Source organism: Salvelinus namaycush, chromosome 14 (genome assembly GCF_016432855.1).
Source record: "Salvelinus namaycush isolate Seneca chromosome 14, SaNama_1.0, whole genome shotgun sequence".
NCBI lineage: Eukaryota > Metazoa > Chordata > Actinopteri > Salmoniformes > Salmonidae > Salvelinus > Salvelinus namaycush.
In genome coordinates this window covers 29,541,979-29,562,520 of record NC_052320.1, presented here as the reverse complement: position 1 = coordinate 29,562,520, position 20,542 = coordinate 29,541,979, and the positions used below count along the sequence as shown (strand labels likewise).

Here is a 20,542-nt window from a genome sequence, read left to right as displayed (position 1 = left end):
TACATATAGTGCATTACTCTTGACCAGAGTCATATGGGTCCTGGTTAAAAGTAGCAATATAAAAGGGAATAAAGAGCCACATGGGTATAGTATAGCTTTCGTTCTCCTCAAGCCGTTGGACATGAAACATCCTGTTGCGGCAGTGTTAGCGGTGTTATTAAGTGAGGTGCGTGACGTACCGGCGTGTAGCTGTGCACGATGCCTACTCTGTTGAGGTTGACTGAGGCCAGGCTCTGGTCAGAGATGCTGTTATTGAGGCTGCTCCTGGGGCTGTCGCTGTCCTCCTGCTCCGTCTTGTACAACACTACCTGGAACAAAGATGGTGGTTGTTAATATCCCCAACTGGAACAAAGATGGCCAATGTTTATATCACTTGCTGGAACAAAGATGGCCAATGTTTATATCACTTGCTGGAATAACAGACCTGCCAAGTTTGAAGAATTCTTACGAGTAACACTTCAGCGCGGTGGGGGCACCCATGGCCCCCACAACGACACGTGACACCCGCACTGCTCAAATCATAGGCAAATGCACTTTTTAGCCTAATATTGATGTTGGCAGAAGACTGTTATAGGTACTTGGTAATTTGCTGCTCTTCAGTAGCTAACTAGAAATACATTTAAATGTACAAATCAGGGCTCTCCCTGGGATTTTCTGACAAAGTGGTGCTGGTCTAAGGTTGGGTAGGGGGAGGTACGGAGGGGGTCAGTCAACTCCCCCCTCAGGAGGTTGGAGCATTTTGCATTTGAAAAACCTGTAAATGCCATTTCTAGAAACCTAGAGTCTAATAGGGATACTTTGGGATTTATATACTTCCCAGAGTCAGATGAACTCATGGATACCATTTGTATGTCTCTGTGTACAGTATGAAGGAAGATAGAGGTAGTTTTGCGAGACAATGCTAACTAGCGTTAGCACAATGACTGGAAGTCTATGGGTATCTGCTAGCATGCTATTTCCAGTCATTGCACTAAAGCTAGTTAGCAATTTCTCTAGCGCTAGTTAGCAACTTCTTTCACACTGCAGAGACATGAAATGGTATCAATGAGTTCATCTGACTCTGGGGAAGTCCCTAAGTATCCATTGAAATTATAGCAAACAATGTAGCCAACACAGAAGTATTCTGTTTGATTCTACATTAAATCGAGGTGGTCTCTATGAAACTTTCAAATGTTTCTAAGTTAAACTTAGGGGTAATGATTATTCTAATTAATAGGTGTCTTAATGTGGATAGTCTAGTGAAAAAGTAAACTGTCTTCATTTTGTTTGGGGAGAAAATTCGGACTAATTCAATTACTGGATGCAATGTAGAAGTCTAGCTTACAGTAGGCTATTTGGAATATGAAACAACTGAACTAGGCCTATATGAGCTTGTTTCAGATCTCCATCCCTGACATAATGCATCAAGTTAAGTCTGACTACTAGGCTACCATTCATTCAACATCCCTTGTTGTCATTGGTAAACCATGACACCATGGATCATTTAGCTATTTGATTTAGAATTTTAGGACCCCTGTAGGTATAATTCATTGATCAAATATTGAATTTGGCCTTTACTGCTATAGCCCATAGAAATGCATTGAATAACACAATCATAAATGGCAAAACAGACATTCAAAAATTAAACAATAAGGAATAAGGGTTTGAAGTGTCGTTCCTATATCTAGAAGATAAGGCTACGAAATTATCCCCCCCCAAAATTGACATATTTAATCCAATTTTTTTGGTAGCACAAAACTACTTCCATTCACTTTTTAAACCGGTACCGGATTACCTTGGGACGAGTTCCGTGACGCTTGTTTCTGGCTCTCGTAGAACACCATCGTGTTCGTGAGTCTCCCCTTTCCATAGTGGGGTCATATTAGTTTGTTGCCCAAACGGTTTGATGCTCCAGACAGAGGTTGGCACATCAGTGGAACCGACTTCAAACGAGTCCCGTGGGGCTTGTGGGGGTCGTGGAACAAACAGAAAAAACCAACGTGTAGGCCAAACAGTTCGCCCGCTACAAATGTTTTCGTGTGAAGAGCAATTTTAGGGATGTCTCTTGGACTGACAAACAACGCTGTAGCTCTGCCACTTTACACCGCAGGCGCGGAAGACCGACACTAGCGACATGGATTGCGACGCAGCCCATATATATAACAAAACGTATATCTCTAGCTCAAACAGACAGCTTTTAATGGGGATTTTTTTTAAATGTTAATTAAATCGTCAATCGACCCCAGGGGGTTAATTAACATAGGCCTACTACTGTAATCGTTTATAATAACTTTCTGTGAAGGACGGTATTAGCGTAACATCCCTGTCTGCCATGTCTGTTTCCATTCACGCAACACCGCACGTCAATGCACTCGCGCCTACTACCGCTGTGGAGATCAAAGCATGTGCGGTTAACAAAGTGTTCTTGCTTAGTTGACTAAACGCTGTAACTAACTACCTTCGTCGTAATAACGACTTAGCTAAGGAGCTAACTACAAAATAACACGTGGTTATGTGCTTGACTAACACATACAATTTGGGAAGATGTATTTGGCAAACAGCTCGTTCTCCATTTTCCCTACCCCTTTTCCTCACCGTTGGTATCAAAGGAAAAAGTGGAGCGCTGCCAGGAGGAAAATAGTAGGCTATTACGACTACGGGGCGGACCGGAGCGGAGAGCTAGAGATTCTCTCCTCGCCCACAATGTGCCAACTTGAAACCTATTTTTGACTATTTTAGGGTAGTTTTTCGTACCAGCATACGCTGACCTCAAATTGTGTGCGGGTTGGCAGGTCGGGAAAAAAAGATGGGCGCCATTAATATCACTACCTTGAACAAAGATCGCCAGTGTTACAATATTGCCCCAGAGGGCTACGGGTTTGCATGTCATTACGACAGACAACTACCTTGTTAGTCACAGTGTTGATTGCCAGAGTGGGAGAGGCATCTCCGTACATGATACAGTCCATTCGCAGGGACTCCGATTCCAGGCTGTAGGGGGTGGAGGCCTGGAGAATAGGACAGAGTAATATAAAGGAGAGATGGGAGAGGGCTGTGTTTTGGTCTCTACAGCAGTGGCAGAAAAAGTACCCAATTGTCATACTTGAGTAAAAGTAAAGGTACCTTAATAGAAAATTACTCAAGTGAAAGTCAACCAGTAAAATACTATTTGAGTAAAAGTATAAAAGTATTTGGTTTTAAATATCAAATGCAATTGCTAAAATATACTTAAATATCAAAAGTAAAAGTATAAATCATTTAAAATTTCTTACATAAAGTAAACAAGACAGCACTATTTTCTAGTTTTTTTTAGCCAGGGGAACACTCCCAACACTAATTTACAGATAGTCAGGGGAACACTCCAACACTAATTTACAGATAGCCAGGGGAACACTCAGACATAATTTACAAACAAAGCATGTGTGTTTAGTGAGTCTGCCAGATCAGAGGCAGTAAGGATGACCAGGGATGTTCTCTTGATAAGTGTGAATTTGACAATTTTCCTGTCCTGCTAAGCATTCAAAATATAACAAGTACTTTTGGTTGTCAGGGAAAATGTATGGAGTAAAAAGTACATTATTTTATTTAGGAATGTAGTGAAGTAAAACTCCAAAAACAAAGTAGTACTTAAGTACTTTACAACACTGCTCCACAGAACACTGATGGGATAGATAGCATCTAATATTGAGCTGGTATAGTCTACAGTAAACCATAACATAATGTTAATAATTATTACAGACACAAAATGTATCTTTCACCACTTTCAGTCTACCCTCACTTGCCTGGCTCCCAAAACTGCTCACTGAAAGAGGATTGGTTTGCAACAAATGCAAACTTTAATTTATGATAAACTCTAAAAGAGGGGAGAGAGTTGCAAGATCCATGAGAGGTGTGTGTATTTGGAAAGAATGGCTTGATTCAAGAGTGTATCAGGAAAGAGAAAGAGAATTAGTCCTCCTGTATGCCTACAAGAAAGGATAGTTGGTGCCTCGGCCCTAACAACATTTTACTTGCTATTTGACCACTATATACCACAGAAGAACAGTTAGATGGACTAGTCACCTTACAGACAAACAATGGCTATGATATGTGCATCAAAAACAGAACTACCTTATTTCCACAAGTATTCAGACACTTTGCTATGAGACTCGAAATTGAGCTCAGGTGCATCCTGTTTCCATTGATCATCCTTGAAGTGTTTCTACAACTTGATTGGAGTCCACCTGTGGTCCATTCAATTGATTGGACATGATTTGGGAAGGCACACACCTGTCTATACAAGGTCCCACAGTTGACAGTGCATGTCAGAGCAAAAAACAAGCCATGAGGTCAAAGGAATTGTTCGTAGAGCTCTGAGACAGGATTGTGTCGAGGCACAGATCTGGGGAAGAGTAGCTGAAAAATGTCTGCAGCATTGAAGGTCCCCAAGAACACACTGGCCTCCATCATTCTTAAATTGAAGAACTTTGGAACCACCAAGACTCTTCCTAGAGCTGGCCACCTTGCCAAATTGAGCAATCGGGGGAGAAGGGCCTTGGTCAGGGAGGTGACCAAGAAGCCGATGGTCACTCTGACAGAGCTCCAGAGTTCCTCTGTGGAGATGGGAGAACCTTCCAGAAGGACAACCATCTCTGCAGCACTCCACCAATCAGGCCTTTATGGTAGAGTGGCCAGATGGAAGCCACTCCTCAGTAAAAGGCACATGACAGCCCGTTTGGAGTTTACCAAAAGCCACCTTAAGACTCTCAGACCATGAGAATGAAGAATCTCTGGTCTGATGAAACCAAGATTGAACTCTTTGGCCTGAATGCCACTGGCACCATCCCTACGGTGAAGCATGGGAGACCAGTCAGGATCGAGGGAAAAAATAACAGAGCAAAATACAGAGTGATCCTTGATGAAAACCTGCTTCAGAGCACTCAGGACTTCAGACTGGGGCGACGGTTCACCTTCCAACAGGTCAACAACCCTAAGCACACAGCCAAGACAACGCAGGAGTGGCTCGGGACAAGTCTGAATGTCCTTGAGTCGTCCAGCCAGGGCCCGGAACTAAACCAGATCGAACATTTCTGGAGAGACCTATAAATAGCTGTGCAGCGACGCTCCCCCTCCAACCTGACAGAGATTGAGAGGATTTGCAGAGAAGATTGGGAGAAAATTCCCCAAACACAGATGTGCCAAGCTTGTAGCATCATACCCAAGAAGACTCAAGGCTGTAATCGCTGCCAAAGGTGCTCCATCAAAGTACTGAGTAAAGGGTCTGAATACTTATGTAAATTTAATATTTAATTTTTTTGTTTTCAAAAATGTCTACAAATCTGTTTTTTGTTTAGTCATTATGGGGTATTTTATGTAGATTGAGGGGAAAAAATACTTTAAAATCCATTTTAGAATAAGGCTGTAATGTAACAACATGTGGAAAAAGACATGGAGATGGAATACTTTCCAAATGCACTATACTGCATTGAAAACCACATACTAAAATGCTTTGTCTGTTGCCAATAGATCTAGAGAAAACTAATATGGAACACACATACTCTTTTGACAGTGAAAGACGGCTATATTTCTGTGAGCCAATCTGACAACTCTTGCAAATCTGCCAGCAATGCAACCGAAGCGTACTAAAAGGGTCATAGGGCTTACGTGTAATAAAAAATGACTATGTTCTGAATTAATGTTTGTGATTTTAAAAAATCCAGAAGAAAATATGTATAACGGAAGCCTAGGGCCTTGTGTGTTAACTGGAAAAGAAGCCTAGAATACTCTACCTCTTTTCTCTCTACTCCCTCTCACTCTTCCTCTCTCTTGTTCTCTTCCTCCTGCTCTTTCCCTTCTCTCTCCCTCTCGTTTTCTCTTGTTCACTCTTTTGCTTTCTTTCACCCTTCCTGTCGCTCTCACCCTCTCCCTTCCGTTCTTCCCCTCCCTCCCTCTTCTCATTGGGCTGTGATGATTGTGCACTTTGGCGCTATATGCCTGCTTTGTTTCCGTGGTGATGGGTAGGGCAGAGGTAGATGTGAAGGGGGAGAGTGGGCTTGCTGCTGCTCGGGGCTCAGTGAGCTGCAGCGCCGTGTTCATTCAGGCGCTCAGGTCACTGAACGCCAGTGGTATAGTGCTAATTCTATAGGGGCTATGATTTTTCACAGCATGATATCACCATCTCAAAGTAGATAGGTGATAACTGTTGGCCGAAATGATACAGGATCATGAGACTGAGTCGTTTTACATTAAGCATAGAATGCAATACTCAATGTCCATATACTGTAGCCTAGAATTTGTTACATTTATATTGATCTGACGCGGAACAATTGATTATCGTCTCTTATATACACTGAAGAAAAATATAAACGCAAAATGTAAAGTATTGGTCACATGTTTCATGAGCTGAAATAAAATAGCTTCTTGACACCTGTCAGGTGGATGGATTATCTTGGCAAAGGCGAAATGCTCACTAACAGCGATGTAAACAAATGTGCGCACAACATTTGAGAGAAATAAGCTTTTTGTGCATATGGAACATTTCTGGGATCTTTTATTTCAGCTCATGAAACATGGGACCAACATTTTACATGTTGCATTTATAGTTTTGTTCAATATACAGTACCAGTCAAAAGTTTGGACACACCTACTCATTCCAGAGTGTTTCTTTATTTTTACTATTTTCTACATTGTAGAATAATAGTGAAGACGTCAAAACTATGGAATAACACATATGGAATAATATAGCAACCAAAAAAAGTGTTAAATAAATCTAAATATATTTGAGATTGTTCAAAGTAGCCACCTTTTGCCTTGACAGCTTTGCACACTCTTGGCATTCTCAACCAGCTTTGAGGTAGTCACCTGGAATACATTTCAATTAACAGGTGTGCCTTGTTAAAAGGTAATTTGTGGAATTTCTTTCCTTAATATATTTGAGCCAATCAGTTGTGTTGTGACAAGGTAAGGGTGGTATACAGAAGATTATAGCAAGAAGAGCTGAAATAAGCAAAGAGAAACAACAGTCCATCATTACTTTAAGACATGGAAGTCAGTCAATTCTGAAAATTTCAAGAACTTTGAAAGTTTCTTCAAGTGCTGTCGCGAAAACCATCAAACGCTATGATGAAACAGGCTCTCATGAGGACCGCCACAGGAATGGAAGACCCCGAGTTACCTCTGCTACAGAGGATAAGTTCATTAGATTTAACTGCACCTCAGATTGCAGCCCAAATAAATGCTTCAGAGTTCAAGTAACAGACACATCTCAACATCAACTGTTCAGAGGAGACTTCATGAATAAGGTCTTCATGGTCGAATTGCTGCAAAGAAACCACTACTAAAGGACGCCAATAAGAAGAAGAGAGTTGCTTCGGCCAAGAAACAGGAGCAATGAACATTAGACTGGTGGAAATCTATGTGATGGTGTAGGGTGCTTTTCTGGTGACACTGTTGGTTATTTATTTAGAATTCAATGCACACTTAACCAGCATGGCTACCACAGCATTCTGCAGTGATACGCCATCCCATCTGGTTTGCGCTTAGTGGGACTTTCAGTTGTTTTTCAACAGGACAATGACCCAACCCACCTCCAGGATGTGTAAGGACTATTTGACCAAGAAGGAGTGATGGAGTGCTGCATCAGATGACCTGGCCTCCACAATCACCTGACCTCAACCAAATTGAGGTGGTTTGGGATGAGTTGGACCGCAGAGTGAAGGAAAAGCAGCCAACAATTGCTCAGCATATGTGGGAACGCCTTCAAGACTGTTGGAAAAGCATTCCAGGTGAAGCTGGTTGAGAGAATGCCAAGAGTGTGCAAAGCGGTTATTAAGGCAAAGGGTGACTACTTTCAAGAATCTCAAATCGAAAATATATTTTGATTTGCGAAACACTTTTTTGGTTACTACATGATTCCATGTGTTATTCATAGTTTTGAGGTCTTCACTATTATTCTACAATGTAGAAAATAGTAAAAAAAAAAAAAAAAATTAAATCCCTTGAATGAGTTGGTGTGTCCAAACTTTTGACTGGTAGTGTATATATGCTACATTTGTGCACGCCACAGATGACCGTTAATAGGACCAGTGTAAATTGTATGTCAGCCCATGTGAGGACAATTCAGCGGTGTCGGAAGCTGTTGCTTTCGTCCCGACTCCTGATGACCGGTCTTTTGGGATCATCTGGTCCACTCTAATTACTCACCATTTCTCCAGAGCGCGGCCTCTTCTTTGGTCTGGTGGGCAGTGTGTCCTCTTTAGGGTTGGTGTCTATAGCCCAGTAGGACCCCTGGAAACCAAAACAAACAAGATATTAACACTACCCACTGGGCAGAAACTGGTTGAATCAATGTTGTTTTGATGTGGTATCTACATGGAAAATACATTGGATTTGAAAAAAGTCATCAACTGTTGTTTTGAGGGTGAAATTGGCGACAGGGTTTCATGTGAATATTCTAAAATCTGCATAAAAATTATATTTTCCCAACAGAGATGTGTTTCCATCATATTGATTGGTTGTGGATAATAGGCTTTGTGTGATGACGTAGTGCACCTAAATATAACTTTTGCGGTTAATTTCTCATATATCGAATAATAAATACAAGTTAAATAGGTTTGCAGCCATTTTCAACTCTACTGATGGTTTTGTCACAATTTTTTGGGTGCGTTACATAGCGAGTGTGCCCACTCTGGTCTTGGCATGTGTACTCTAGCCAACAGCTGGCAGATACTGTATACATTGCGGGTAGGCTAGCTACACGATGAGAATATTATGGATTATTTTTGTCAAACGGCAGCCAAAAATCGATCATCATGTCACCAGAATAAGACCATCAATATTTATTGGAAAGGAGCAGCAAGCTCATCACTGTGCACTTTCACCACCCTGTGAAGTTCATCATAATTTATTGAATCTGTAGAGTAATAAACTTCATGCTTTCCGAGTCATCACATCATCGCGGGACCACACAACATATCATCGTGTAACTCCAAGTTTACTTTGATATGATGGTTATTATATCAATATTTGCATAAATGCGTTTCCACCGCCATCTCTCACATAATGAATTTAACCGACACAAAACGATCCCACATTGTCTAGTGTATTTTGTTAGTCAATATTTGGTCAATTTACAGACAAATTTGCTGTTTCCATCAGGCCTCTAGTTACATTTTTTATGTACTTTACTCACATAAAAAGGTTGGATGGAAACCTGTTTACAGTAACCACATTTCAACACAGACAAACATTGTACAACATATAGAGAGCTTTGGACTATAAGGTTCTATCTGCATCTTTCTAAAAAATGTCTGTTCAATGTTTTCTACCTTTATATTACTCTAACTACCCCAATTCATGTTCTTAAGTTAAAAAAATACAATATAAAAATAGCTGACATCATTAAAACCAACTAGGTTTCAGAACATTAAAGCCAATTATCTCAGAATCATCTTTTTGCCAATAGAACCTTGTAGTCCAAGCACTCGATATGTTGAATTTGTACCTATAAAAACTTCAGATCTTCAATGTTATATCCAGCACAGAAAAAAAACAATAGGCTGGGCAGCACCTCCTACTGGAGCATTGATCTACGTACAGCTACCCTTTGGTATCTTATCCAGGGTTTTTACCAAGCCCAGCCCTGCTTAGCTTTGATATTTGTCACTGACTATTACCAACGTGCTATCGTGAAAATTACTGTTGAGAGAACTCCACTTAGAAAACGAAATAGATTCACTATCAAAGTCATGCCAAAGGATAGGTTTCGTTCTGCCCCTGAACAAGGCAGTTAACCCACTGTTCCCCGGTAGGCTGTCATTGTAAATAAGAATTTGTTCTTAACTTACTTGCCTAGTTAAATAAAGGTTAAATAAAAAAATCACTTGTACAGTGCCTTCAAAAAGTATTCACATACCTTTTCCAAATGTTGTTGTGTTACAGTCTGAATTCAAAATGGATTAAATTGAGATTTTGTATCACTCTCCTATACACTTTTTTTTTTACAACTTAATAAAAACTGAGATGTCTCGAGTCAACAAGTATTCAACCCCTTTGTTATGACAAGCCTAAATACGTCCAGGAATAACAATTTGCTTAACAAGTCACATAATAAGTTGCATGGACTCATTCTGTGTGCAATAATAGTGTTTGACATGATTTTTGAATGACTAACTCATCCCTTGTACCCCACACATACAATTATCTATAAGGTCCCTCAGTTGAGCAGTGAATTTAAAACACAGATTCAACCACAAAGACCAGGGAGGCTTTCCAATGCCTCACAAAGGAGGGTACCTATTGGTAAATGGGTAAACATAAAAAAAGCAGACATGGTGAAGTTATTAATTGCATGTTGGATGGTGTATCAATACACCCAGTCACTACAAAGATACAGGTGGAGAGGAAGGAAATTGCTCAGGGATTTCAACATGAGGCCAATGGTGATTTTAAAATATTTACAGAGTAATGGCTGTGATAAGAGAAAACTTAGAATGGATCAAGAACATTGTAGTTACTCCACAATACGAACCTAATTGACAGAGTGAATAGAAGGAATCCTGAGTACCACTCTCCATAGTGGTGGCTTCGTCAAGTTATGGGTATACTTGTAATCATTATGGACTGGGGAGTTTTTCAGAATAAAAAGGAAACGGAATGAAGCTAAGCACAGAAAAAAATGTATACTCTTAATACTTGCATAACGGTAAACCTAGACATGTGCATCTCATAGTATTCCGAGGGGTGATGCAAGGCTCGCAACCATGGCTATACGCACTGGATACGATTATGGGCCTATAGCATTCACATAGCAATGGAGTCAGATTGATAAATGTAGGTTACTATTACAGTATTCAACATCATTTTTTACACATCTACATAATGGAGACCCCTCATCCTCAGTTGATGGGGATTTCCACCAACCTACATAATGGTTAGATAATTTCCACTAAACAAAATTGTGACATCCAGTTGATGGTGATGTTCTATATTACACTACAATAGTTTCTAGTCTAGTGGATAAACCATATGGTTCAAGAGAAAATAGCCTAATTAATTACAAAAGCATCTAATCAACAATGGCATTATTTTCAATTAAAGCTTTATTGAAAAAAGCATCTCATCAACAATGGCATGATTTACAATTAAAGCTAGAGTCCTTAATTGAAACAATAACAAAGCAGGCAACCCGCCTCTGTTTTGTTAACAAGCTGAGATGGGCCTGGAGAAATGTAATCATTCTCAAATTCATACACAGAGCTACGGATGCAGGGACTGACCATACTGTACATTTTTTAATCAAAATTATAATTTTAACCATGTTTTGAGGCTATAGAGTGTTTGTTTACATTTACATGGTTTACAAAGTTTGGAGTAAAACAAACTTATATTTTGGGTTTTGATGGGGTTGAACTGAGCTCATGCGGCATTTATAAGTTATCACTTATGCAAAATCTGGCACTCTAACTTCAATAACAACTTATTTTGACATCGCTTTGTTGTTTTTAGCTGTATAGATAATGTATTTTTGATGTTTTCAGTGTGTTTTGAACACTGAGAAGAAAAAAAATTGGTGCACTAAAATTACAAAAAGTTGAATTAACTCTGACAGCCCTAATAGGAACACACATGGATCATCTGCTCTCAGTATCATAACCCAAAACAAGTTGATAATGTGAGTACATACATGATTTAGCTATATTTATGTCTCTAAGGTGGCCAATCACAATAGCAAGAGAGATGTATTGCTACCCTTGTTTTACACAGTGGTTCTCCCCCGAGTTTAGGCTCTGGCCAGGTCCAAGTAGAATCAGGTGAGAACCTCTCTTTCTGTGTCAAACTACAGGCCACGGCCAAGGATTCCAGTTGAATTATTGAGTTGATTCATTTTTCAAACAGTTCATATCCCTATGGCGGAGCTCAACACTCTTTGGTCAAAACAATATTGGTAAAACCGAAAAAGAATGGTAGCCTGGAATCCAGATTGAACATATCATTTTTGTTTCACCATTGTTACACTTCACTGATTCAGTCTGGCCATGCATTCATTGAAACAATTTTTGCCTATATGTTTAATGAGGGGCATTATGCAAAATGTGTCAGCAATTGCACCACCTTCAACCAACCAGATGACCAAGACTTTAGGCATAATCAATAAATCAGCAATTGACCACGTGGGATTTGGGGTTAAGTCGGAGGTACATTTTTTTTTGCAATATTATTACATTCACTCGACACAGATACAGTACACTTAATCATATTACAAACATATGTTCACATAAAAAATGGTTTCATCAATTGTTTGTGTTTTTACATTAAGTCTAATCAACAATTTTCAACCTCATTGGTGGGCAATTTGATATGAAACACACTGAAACACAGACTCTGCTTTCTCATACCAAAACAGGTGGCTATGCAAAGTTAAAATTGGAACCATGAAAAACAGTCATTTGGACAGCTCATGAATTTAAAAATAATAATATTACTCTGCACATTTTAAGTCATGCCCCACTCTGTCCTTGACAGTGTTTTAATGAGTTTTAGGAGGGCATGTCATTTTTTGAATGGTTTTCCACGGTTGCCCCGGTGCCATGCCCAGTTGATAATCACCCCAAAGGTGCCGTGCACATTTGATAATCACCCCGATAATTGCCTCAACTGAACCTAAACTATACCAAAACTAATTTCACACATATAACAGATGAAATAAATTAAGGAAAGTATGATGGGGGAGGAAGAGGGGGAAAAAGGGGGAAAGTGGGTGAGTTGATGAGTGAGGGGAGGCGAACGATGCATAATTGGGTAATCACCAATTGTGAATGAAGAACAGGGTGACCCATTATATTGTATTGATCTATTCTAATTATAATCTCAAAATGGTAAACCCTATATCAGTCGACCGAATCCAAGCAGTCCTGTCTGTCTACTCTGCCCATCTCGGAGTACACAGTGAGAACGTGCGTAATTTACAATGGCAAGAAGATCAAGATGATTGGATGCACATGCTGTGTTAGTGATGCTACAAAATCTGAATGAAAACAATTCAAATGGTCAGGAAGAAATTAATCATGACATTTATGATGATTATTCTTCTGATTCTGAGCCTCAGCCTGAATCTACAGTGCCTTCAGAAAGTATTCATACCCCTTGACTTATTCCACATTTTGTTGTGTTACAGCCTGAATTCAAAATGGATTAAATACCAGTGGTGGAAAAAGTACCCATACTTGAGTAAAAGTAAAGATACCTTAATAGAAAATTACTCAAGTAAAAGTCACCCAGTAAAATACTACTTGAGTAAAAGTCTGAAAGTATTTGGTTTTAAATATACTTAAGTATCAAAAGTAAAAGTATAAATAATTTCTAATATTAAGCAGACACTTTTTTAAACGTATTTTTATTTACAGATAGCCAGGTGCACACTCCAACATCATTTACAAACGAAGCATTTGTGTTTCGTGAGTCCGCCAGATCAGAGGCAATAGGGATGACCAGGGATATCTTCTTGATAAGTGCTTGAATTGGACCATGCTCTGTTCTGCTAAGCATTCAAAATGTAATGAGTACTTTTGGGTGTCAGGGAAAACGTATGGAGTAAAACCGACATTTTCTTTAGGAATGTAGTGAAGTAAAAGCTGTCAAAAATATGAATAGTAAAGTAAAGTACAGATACCCCAAATAACTACTTAAGTAGTACTTTAAAGTATTTTTACTTAAGTACTTTACACCACTGTTAAATACCCCATAATGACAAAGTGAAACCATGTTTTTAGAAATGTTTGCAAATGTATTCACACCCCTGAGTCAATACTTTGTAGAAGCACCTTTGGCAGCGATTACAGCTTTGAGTCTTCTTGGGTATGTCTGTACTGTATCAGCTTTGCACATCTGGATTTGAAAATGTTCTCCCATTCTTCCTTGCAGATTTTCTCAAGCTCTGTAAAGTTAGATGGGGAGAGGCAGTGAACAGCAATATTCAAGTCTTTCCACATATTTTCAATGGGTTTCAAGTCTGGGCTTTGTCACATTCTTGTTTTAAAGCGTTCCAGCATTACAGTGTTCTGTTGGAAAGTAAGTCTTGGCACCAGTCTAAGCTCGTTTGCACTCTGAAATAGGTTCTTATCAAATTTGTCTCCATTCATTGTTCCCTCTAATGTCTCCCAGTGAAAAGCATCCCCATAGCATGATGCTGCCACATGCTTCACAATAGGGTGATGAGCTGTGCCTGGTTTTCTACAGACATAACACTTTGCATTTTATTTATTTTTTACCTTTATTTAACTAGGCAACATTTTCAATGACAGCCTAGGAACAGTGGGTTAACTGCAGAGGGCAGAACGACAGATATGTACCTTGTCAGCTCGGGGATTTGATCTTGCAACCTTTCGGTTACTAGTCCAACACTCTACCCACTAGGCTACGCTGCCGCCCCAATTCAGACCAAGGAGTTATATTTTTCTCATCAGACCACAAAATCTTTTGCCTTATGGTCTGAGAGTCTTTCACGTGACTTTTGTAAACTCCAGGCATGCGCCTTTTCCTCAGGAGTGGCTTCCGTCTGGCCACTCTCCCATAAAGCCCAGATTGGTGAAGTGCTGTAGAGACTGTTGTCCTTCTGGCAGGTTCTCCCATCTCAGCCAAGGATCTATGTAGTTCTGTCAGTGTGGTCATTGGGGTCTTGGTCACCTCCCTGACCAAGGTCCTTCTTGCCTGGTTGCTCAGTTTAGTCGGACGGACAGCTCTAGGCAGAGTCTGGGTAGTTCAATTTTTTTTCAATTTCCCAATGATGGCAATTACTGTGCTCTTGGAAACTTTCAACACTCTAAAAGTTGTTTTATACCCTTCCCCAGATATATGCCTCATCACAATTATATCTCAGAGATCTACGGACAGTTCCTTGGACTTCATGGTATAGTTTCTGCTCTGACATGCACTGTCAACTGTGGGACCTTATATGGAAAAGTGTATCTTTCTAAATCATGTCCAAACAATTGGACACAAGTGGACTCCAATGAAGTTGTCGTGACATCAAGGATAATCAAAGGAAATTGGATGCACCTGAGCTCAATTTGTAGTGTCATAGCAAAGGGGTGTGAATACTTATGTAAATGTGATATTTCTTTATGTAATTTCAATAAATATGCCAAAATTCTAAAAACATGTTTTCACTTTGTCATTATGTGGTATTATGTGTAGATGGGTGAGCAAAAACATTTATTATAATCCATTTTGAATTCAGACTAATGAAACAAAATGTGGAATAAGTCAAGGGGTATGAATGTTTTTTAATTTATTTCACCTTTATTTAACCAGGTAGGCCAGTTGAGAACAAGTTCTCATTTACAGCTGCGACCTGGCCAAGATAAAGTAAAAGCAGTGCGACACAAACACAGAGTTACACATGGAATAAACAAACGTACAGTCAATAACACAATAGAAACATCTATTTACAGTGTGTGCAAATGAGGTAAGAATACTTTCTGAAGGCACTGTACACACCCGAGACCTTAGCGCTACAATGTCAGAACGGTGCGCACTGTGCAGGTGCCCGCGCCACCACCAAATGAAACAGTGAGATGGGGGCGAGGAAGGCATGGCACTGTTTAGATAGAACAAGCCGGTGACAATGCTGCGGCCGATTATCAGCACAAAATCCTATCACAGAGAGCAGACCCAAAGCAAAAAACAACATCAGCGACGTACTCACCAGCTTTCATTATGTGACATGGACATGCTCCAACTGATGCCATTACGTGAAGATGCACACCATGTAAGCACGAGCTGACAATAATGGACTATTTTTGAGTGCTGTCATATCTACACTTATTGTATGTTCATTATGCCACCATTATTGATAGTGTGCTGATTGTCACTGTTTAACAAGCACACTTGGCGCTTGATTTTTAGGCTACTGGGGTTATCATTTGACCGCGTGGCTTGGTGGTTAGGGTTTTTTATTTTATATTTATAAAAATAAGCTGTTCCCGCATTCCTACACATATGCTTTCTGTGTCATAGTTGTAACAAAGGTACTCCACAAATAAAATTCAACACTTGAATTATTATAATATTTTTTTTACATAAACGAATGAAAATTCTATTGTGTTATTTGAAATATATTTTTCATACTCTAATGTTACCTTCATCAACCCAACCAATCATTTTTTGCGTAGCATATATGGAATGTATTAATTACACTGTCAGAATGACTGCTCTTTAGCTTGAAGGGGGGTCCCTCAAGGCCAAGCGGTTCTTGTGTTAAATATGTTCTCATAGACTATAATGGTCAGGAAATACTTACTTTCCCAGGGTCGTCTTTAGAGCGAGGCACTTTGAGAAAACACTTGTTCAGGGACAGATTATGCCGTATTGAGTTCTGGGAGAAAAGAGAGAGAAGAGGGGAGATAGACATGTTTTCATTAACACAATCATGACAGCATAGAAAAGAATATACATTTACAAAACATAAAAAGTAGAGGACAAGTAGCTTTTCACTTGGTCTGCATGAGTAAGATTAAATATTATACTTTTGCGCAAACTACCAGACAACCACACCCTCCCAGGCACCTGTTAGTAAGAAGAAGATAGAGTCAGTACCTGCATCATCTATTAATTCACCATGCTCTATTGTTTTACAGTTCAAGAAAAGTTGAATGGCCGGTTTGCCGAGTATGCCTCCATTTAAAACAGCATTTTAGTCTAAGACTAGGCTTAATCTGGGTCTGGAAAAAACTATCCAAAACTGTATTAGGTGGTTAACTATGCAATGGAGACATTTGTGATTTAGCAGTCTTAAACAAAAGTAATTCCATGGCTAGCAGCACTAAGTAATTGTATAGTGGAAATCCATGGAGATAAGAGCCTCTATCAGCCTGTCTGACTGTAGCTCCTCTACCATACAGTAAAGCTCCAGTACACCTGGCCTGACATGAACCGTGTTCCCCCTCAGGGCTCCTCCACTCATCTGGAGCTCCTAATTAATACCACTGGGGAGGGGAGAAGAGAGTCCTCCTCTCTCTCTATCCCTCTCTCTATCCCTCTCCCCCTCTCTCTATATCCCTCTCCCCCTCTCTCTATATCCCTCTCCCCCTCTCTCTATATCCCTCTCCCCCTCTCTCTATATCCCTCTCCCCCTCTCTCTATATCCCTCTCCCCCTCTCTCTATATCCCTCTCCCCCTCTCTCTATATCCCTCTCCCCCTCTCTCTATATCCCTCTCCCCCTCTCTCTATATCCCTCTCCCCCTCTCTCTATATCTCTCCCCCCCTCTCTCTATATCTCTCCCCCTCTCTCTATCCATGCCCTTCTCTCAATATCCCTTTCTTCAAAAGGATCTCTTCATTTGCTCCTCACCCTCTCCATCCTCTCTCCAACTTTTCAATCTATCTTGTGAGCTCATAGCCCATGGTCAGAATATGGAGGAGGAGAATACAGCAAGCTAATGCAAAGAGTCATTACCTGACAAATACATGAATAATTAATTTATGCCCATGGCATCCTGCTGCACCGTTTTTTCAAAAAGAGGCCAAACCATAAACCAAAAACACACAGAACACAGACCAGTTGCAGGCAGATGCCACACACACACACACACACACACACACACACACACACACACACACACACAGACAGATATCCCTGTATAAAAACCACCAGGCCTCTAACTCAAAAGACCACGTCTTTGTGTAGTACTCCCAGTGGTGCTACCATTGGTCCCCCAGAAGACATATGTAGAAGAATGAGAACATCGCTCCACAGTGACGACTCTTTACCAGTTACTATAGTAAGCCCTGCCAGCTGTATCGGGCCATAAACCAACGGAGAGCCGTTACCACGGCGAGAGATAGTGCCTTTCTCACTGAATGGGCTGAATTTGTCATAGCTCGATGCGATGGCATTGACAATAATGCACTGAGTGGTTGCGACGTGAACGGCGCTAATGTGATTCGCTCCCGCGTCCGCCCACTCGTTTGATGGCGTTGGATGATTAACAAGCTTATTGGGCACAGCTGGGGCTTTGCTGCTGCCCAGCGCTAAATTAATCTCATTGGAAGGCGGCATACGGTGAAATGGAGGTTGTCAAATTTGACTTCCTACTTCCTTGTTCTTAGACGATTTGGGGGATTTGAAATTAGACGGTTTACTTTGCCTTAAGGATGCAGGCATTTTTTATATAATCATTGCGGCTATTATTAGTAAGCGCTCTGCTTTAGTAATATCTATGATGTGTAATATCGCACAAGCTTACGCTGAATAAGCATGACATGAGCCAAAATCTAGGGTTTCAGAAATGCATAGAAAAAGAGAGGGGTAGAGAGAATGAGAGAGATAGAGGTTGTGTGTGCAGATCACTAGAGGATATAGGCCGGAAGGTGACATAACCGTGCTGGAGATATTAGCTCAGAGTGCAATCTGTGAGAGTGCTGTTGGGGATGGAGAGCGTTTAACGCACTGGATATATAGGTCAGAGAGTGTGATGTGTTGGCTATGGTGAAGATAAAGGGTCTAGATGAGATAATGAGATTACAGGGAGATGTAGCCTAGCAAATACAGGGGAAAAGGTCCGACTGAAATAGTCAGTGACATGGTGGTGAATGTTGAGGAAGATATAGGACAGGGTAAGACATATGGATAATGTTGAGGAAGATATAGGACAGAGTAAGACATATGGGTAATGTTGAGGAAGATATAGGACAGAGTAATGGTTATTGTTGAAGTAGATATATGCCAGAGTAACATGTGTGGATAATGTTAAAGCTATGGGTGCAACAGAAATGACTTGAGGCCAGAAGGTGAGGTCTGCTGAGAAAGAGGGGACTGGGGGGTGGTGTGATAGGGTGTGTACAGTATAGGGAACTACTGGGCTCCCACACAGACGGCCCTAGTCAGAAGCAATACTGAGGAGTGTTTGTTGTTCCACTAACTCTCCTGGAGTTTCAGCATGTTTGTCCTGGGGCTCCCAGGGGTCGCTGTAACACTGTCACAGAGAGCGAGAGAGGGCGAGAGCGAGAGAGGGCGAGAGCGAGAGAGGGCGAGAGCGAGAGAGGGCGAGAGAGGGCGAGAGCGAGAGAGGGCGAGAGCGAGAGAGAGAGAATGAAACAGAGTGAGATTGAGGGAAACAGAGCGAGAGAAACAAAGAGAGAGAGCGAGAGAGATGGTAAACAAATGGTTAGGAGAGAGGATGAGGACACAGGCAGAGAGATAGATAAGGATAGTGTTGGAAGAGAGAAGGGTAGGGAGTCTGGGGATAGGGAGATGCATTGTCACATCTAAATATCTCACGGGATCTAGAGACAACACCGGGACACCTTAACTACAGGTCTAAGCAGAGACAGTGATCGACACATCCTGTATGAGGAGGGGGTTGAATACGACTCACTGCTTCAAATGCAACCAAATACATTATCATTCCATTTGATGGAGCACCACCCCACCCTCTTAGTGCAGAATGGGAAGTCTGCTGTAACTGGAGCCCACTGTGTGAGTGATGGGCACAAAGAGATTTCAGGAGCCTGAGCTGCCAGTGTCCCTGGGGACCTGGCGAGGATCCGTGCGCACGCTGCATACATCTATATACAGACAAAACAGACACTATAGTGCAGCAAAGCATGTGCTGTTTTTCAGTGGAAATCTTTCAGTTTGTTGGTTTAATTTGAACGTATCTGCTGGATTAACCTGACTTGGATTGGTAGGGAATTGATCCCAACTTTTGTTTTTCCAAGATAGTAGAAATTTAATAGGGAAAGGGGCCAGTGGTAGGCCATGGCGACTGGCTCCTTCCAGTGCATATCAGACCCCGTGCTGCAGCAAAGTGACTGGTCTTGTCAGTACCGGGTTTCTCTGTGGAGAATGGGGACAGGGACACGAAGTGTTGCCAAAGCACATGGCTGTGTCCCAACACAAAATAGTAGGAGGTGTATATTCAACCGGCAGAACGGAAACTTAAGGTAAGGTATAGGGGTTGAAATTAATTAAGGTTAGGGTAGGGCTCCAGACTAACATTTTCCCCTGGTGGCATTAGTGCCACTAACATTTTAATTTGGTGGCACCAGCCCATGATTTGGCCACACCAACATTTTGCCATGGCGTCACGCAACAGAAAAAATGTGCAATCATCTTCATTCACAGTGCTACTGAGATAGTATGGTTCAATAAATAAGTTGTTTCATATAATATGCAGCAGAAATGGATAATTCAAGATATTTGTAACCTAAACCAGTGATTGTCATACATTTTGGGTTGACAATCAGGCTGTTGTTGCTATATCAAAATAGGGCTCCAAAATCCTTTAGTTCAATACAGATTAATTTGTTTACATATTTTTGTGTGTACTAATAACACAAACGGGCTAATTCACCATCTGACGAAGTGCAAACTCAAAACTCTTTAGCTAAATATAATATACTGCTAGTTAGCAGTGGAATTGATTGTCCTAAAAAACCTTTGCCACTACCCAATGATGACTATATAGCCCTATGAAATCACTGCCAATGGCAGTCTCGTGCTTCCCGTGCTCCGTATCTCAAAGCCATACAAATGACTGGTTGTAAAACTGGTAGAACGCTCAAAATTGAGAGTTGAGATTTTGT

At 40.8% G+C, this 20,542-nt stretch overlaps 1 protein-coding gene across 1 annotated transcript in view; it reads right to left on the bottom strand.

Annotated features, from left to right (window-relative positions):
• LOC120058689 (forkhead box protein J3-like) overlaps positions 1–20,542 on the bottom strand; it is a 48,092-nt gene that overhangs the window by 18,021 nt on the left and 9,529 nt on the right. The window contains exons 2-5 of the mRNA XM_039007434.1: positions 16,256–16,330; positions 8,161–8,244; positions 2,886–2,987; positions 180–308 (exon numbers count right to left, since the gene is read on the bottom strand). Of these exons, the coding sequence (XP_038863362.1) occupies positions 180–308; positions 2,886–2,987; positions 8,161–8,244; positions 16,256–16,330 (390 nt within the window). The remainder of the gene's footprint in view (positions 1–179; positions 309–2,885; positions 2,988–8,160; positions 8,245–16,255; positions 16,331–20,542) is intronic.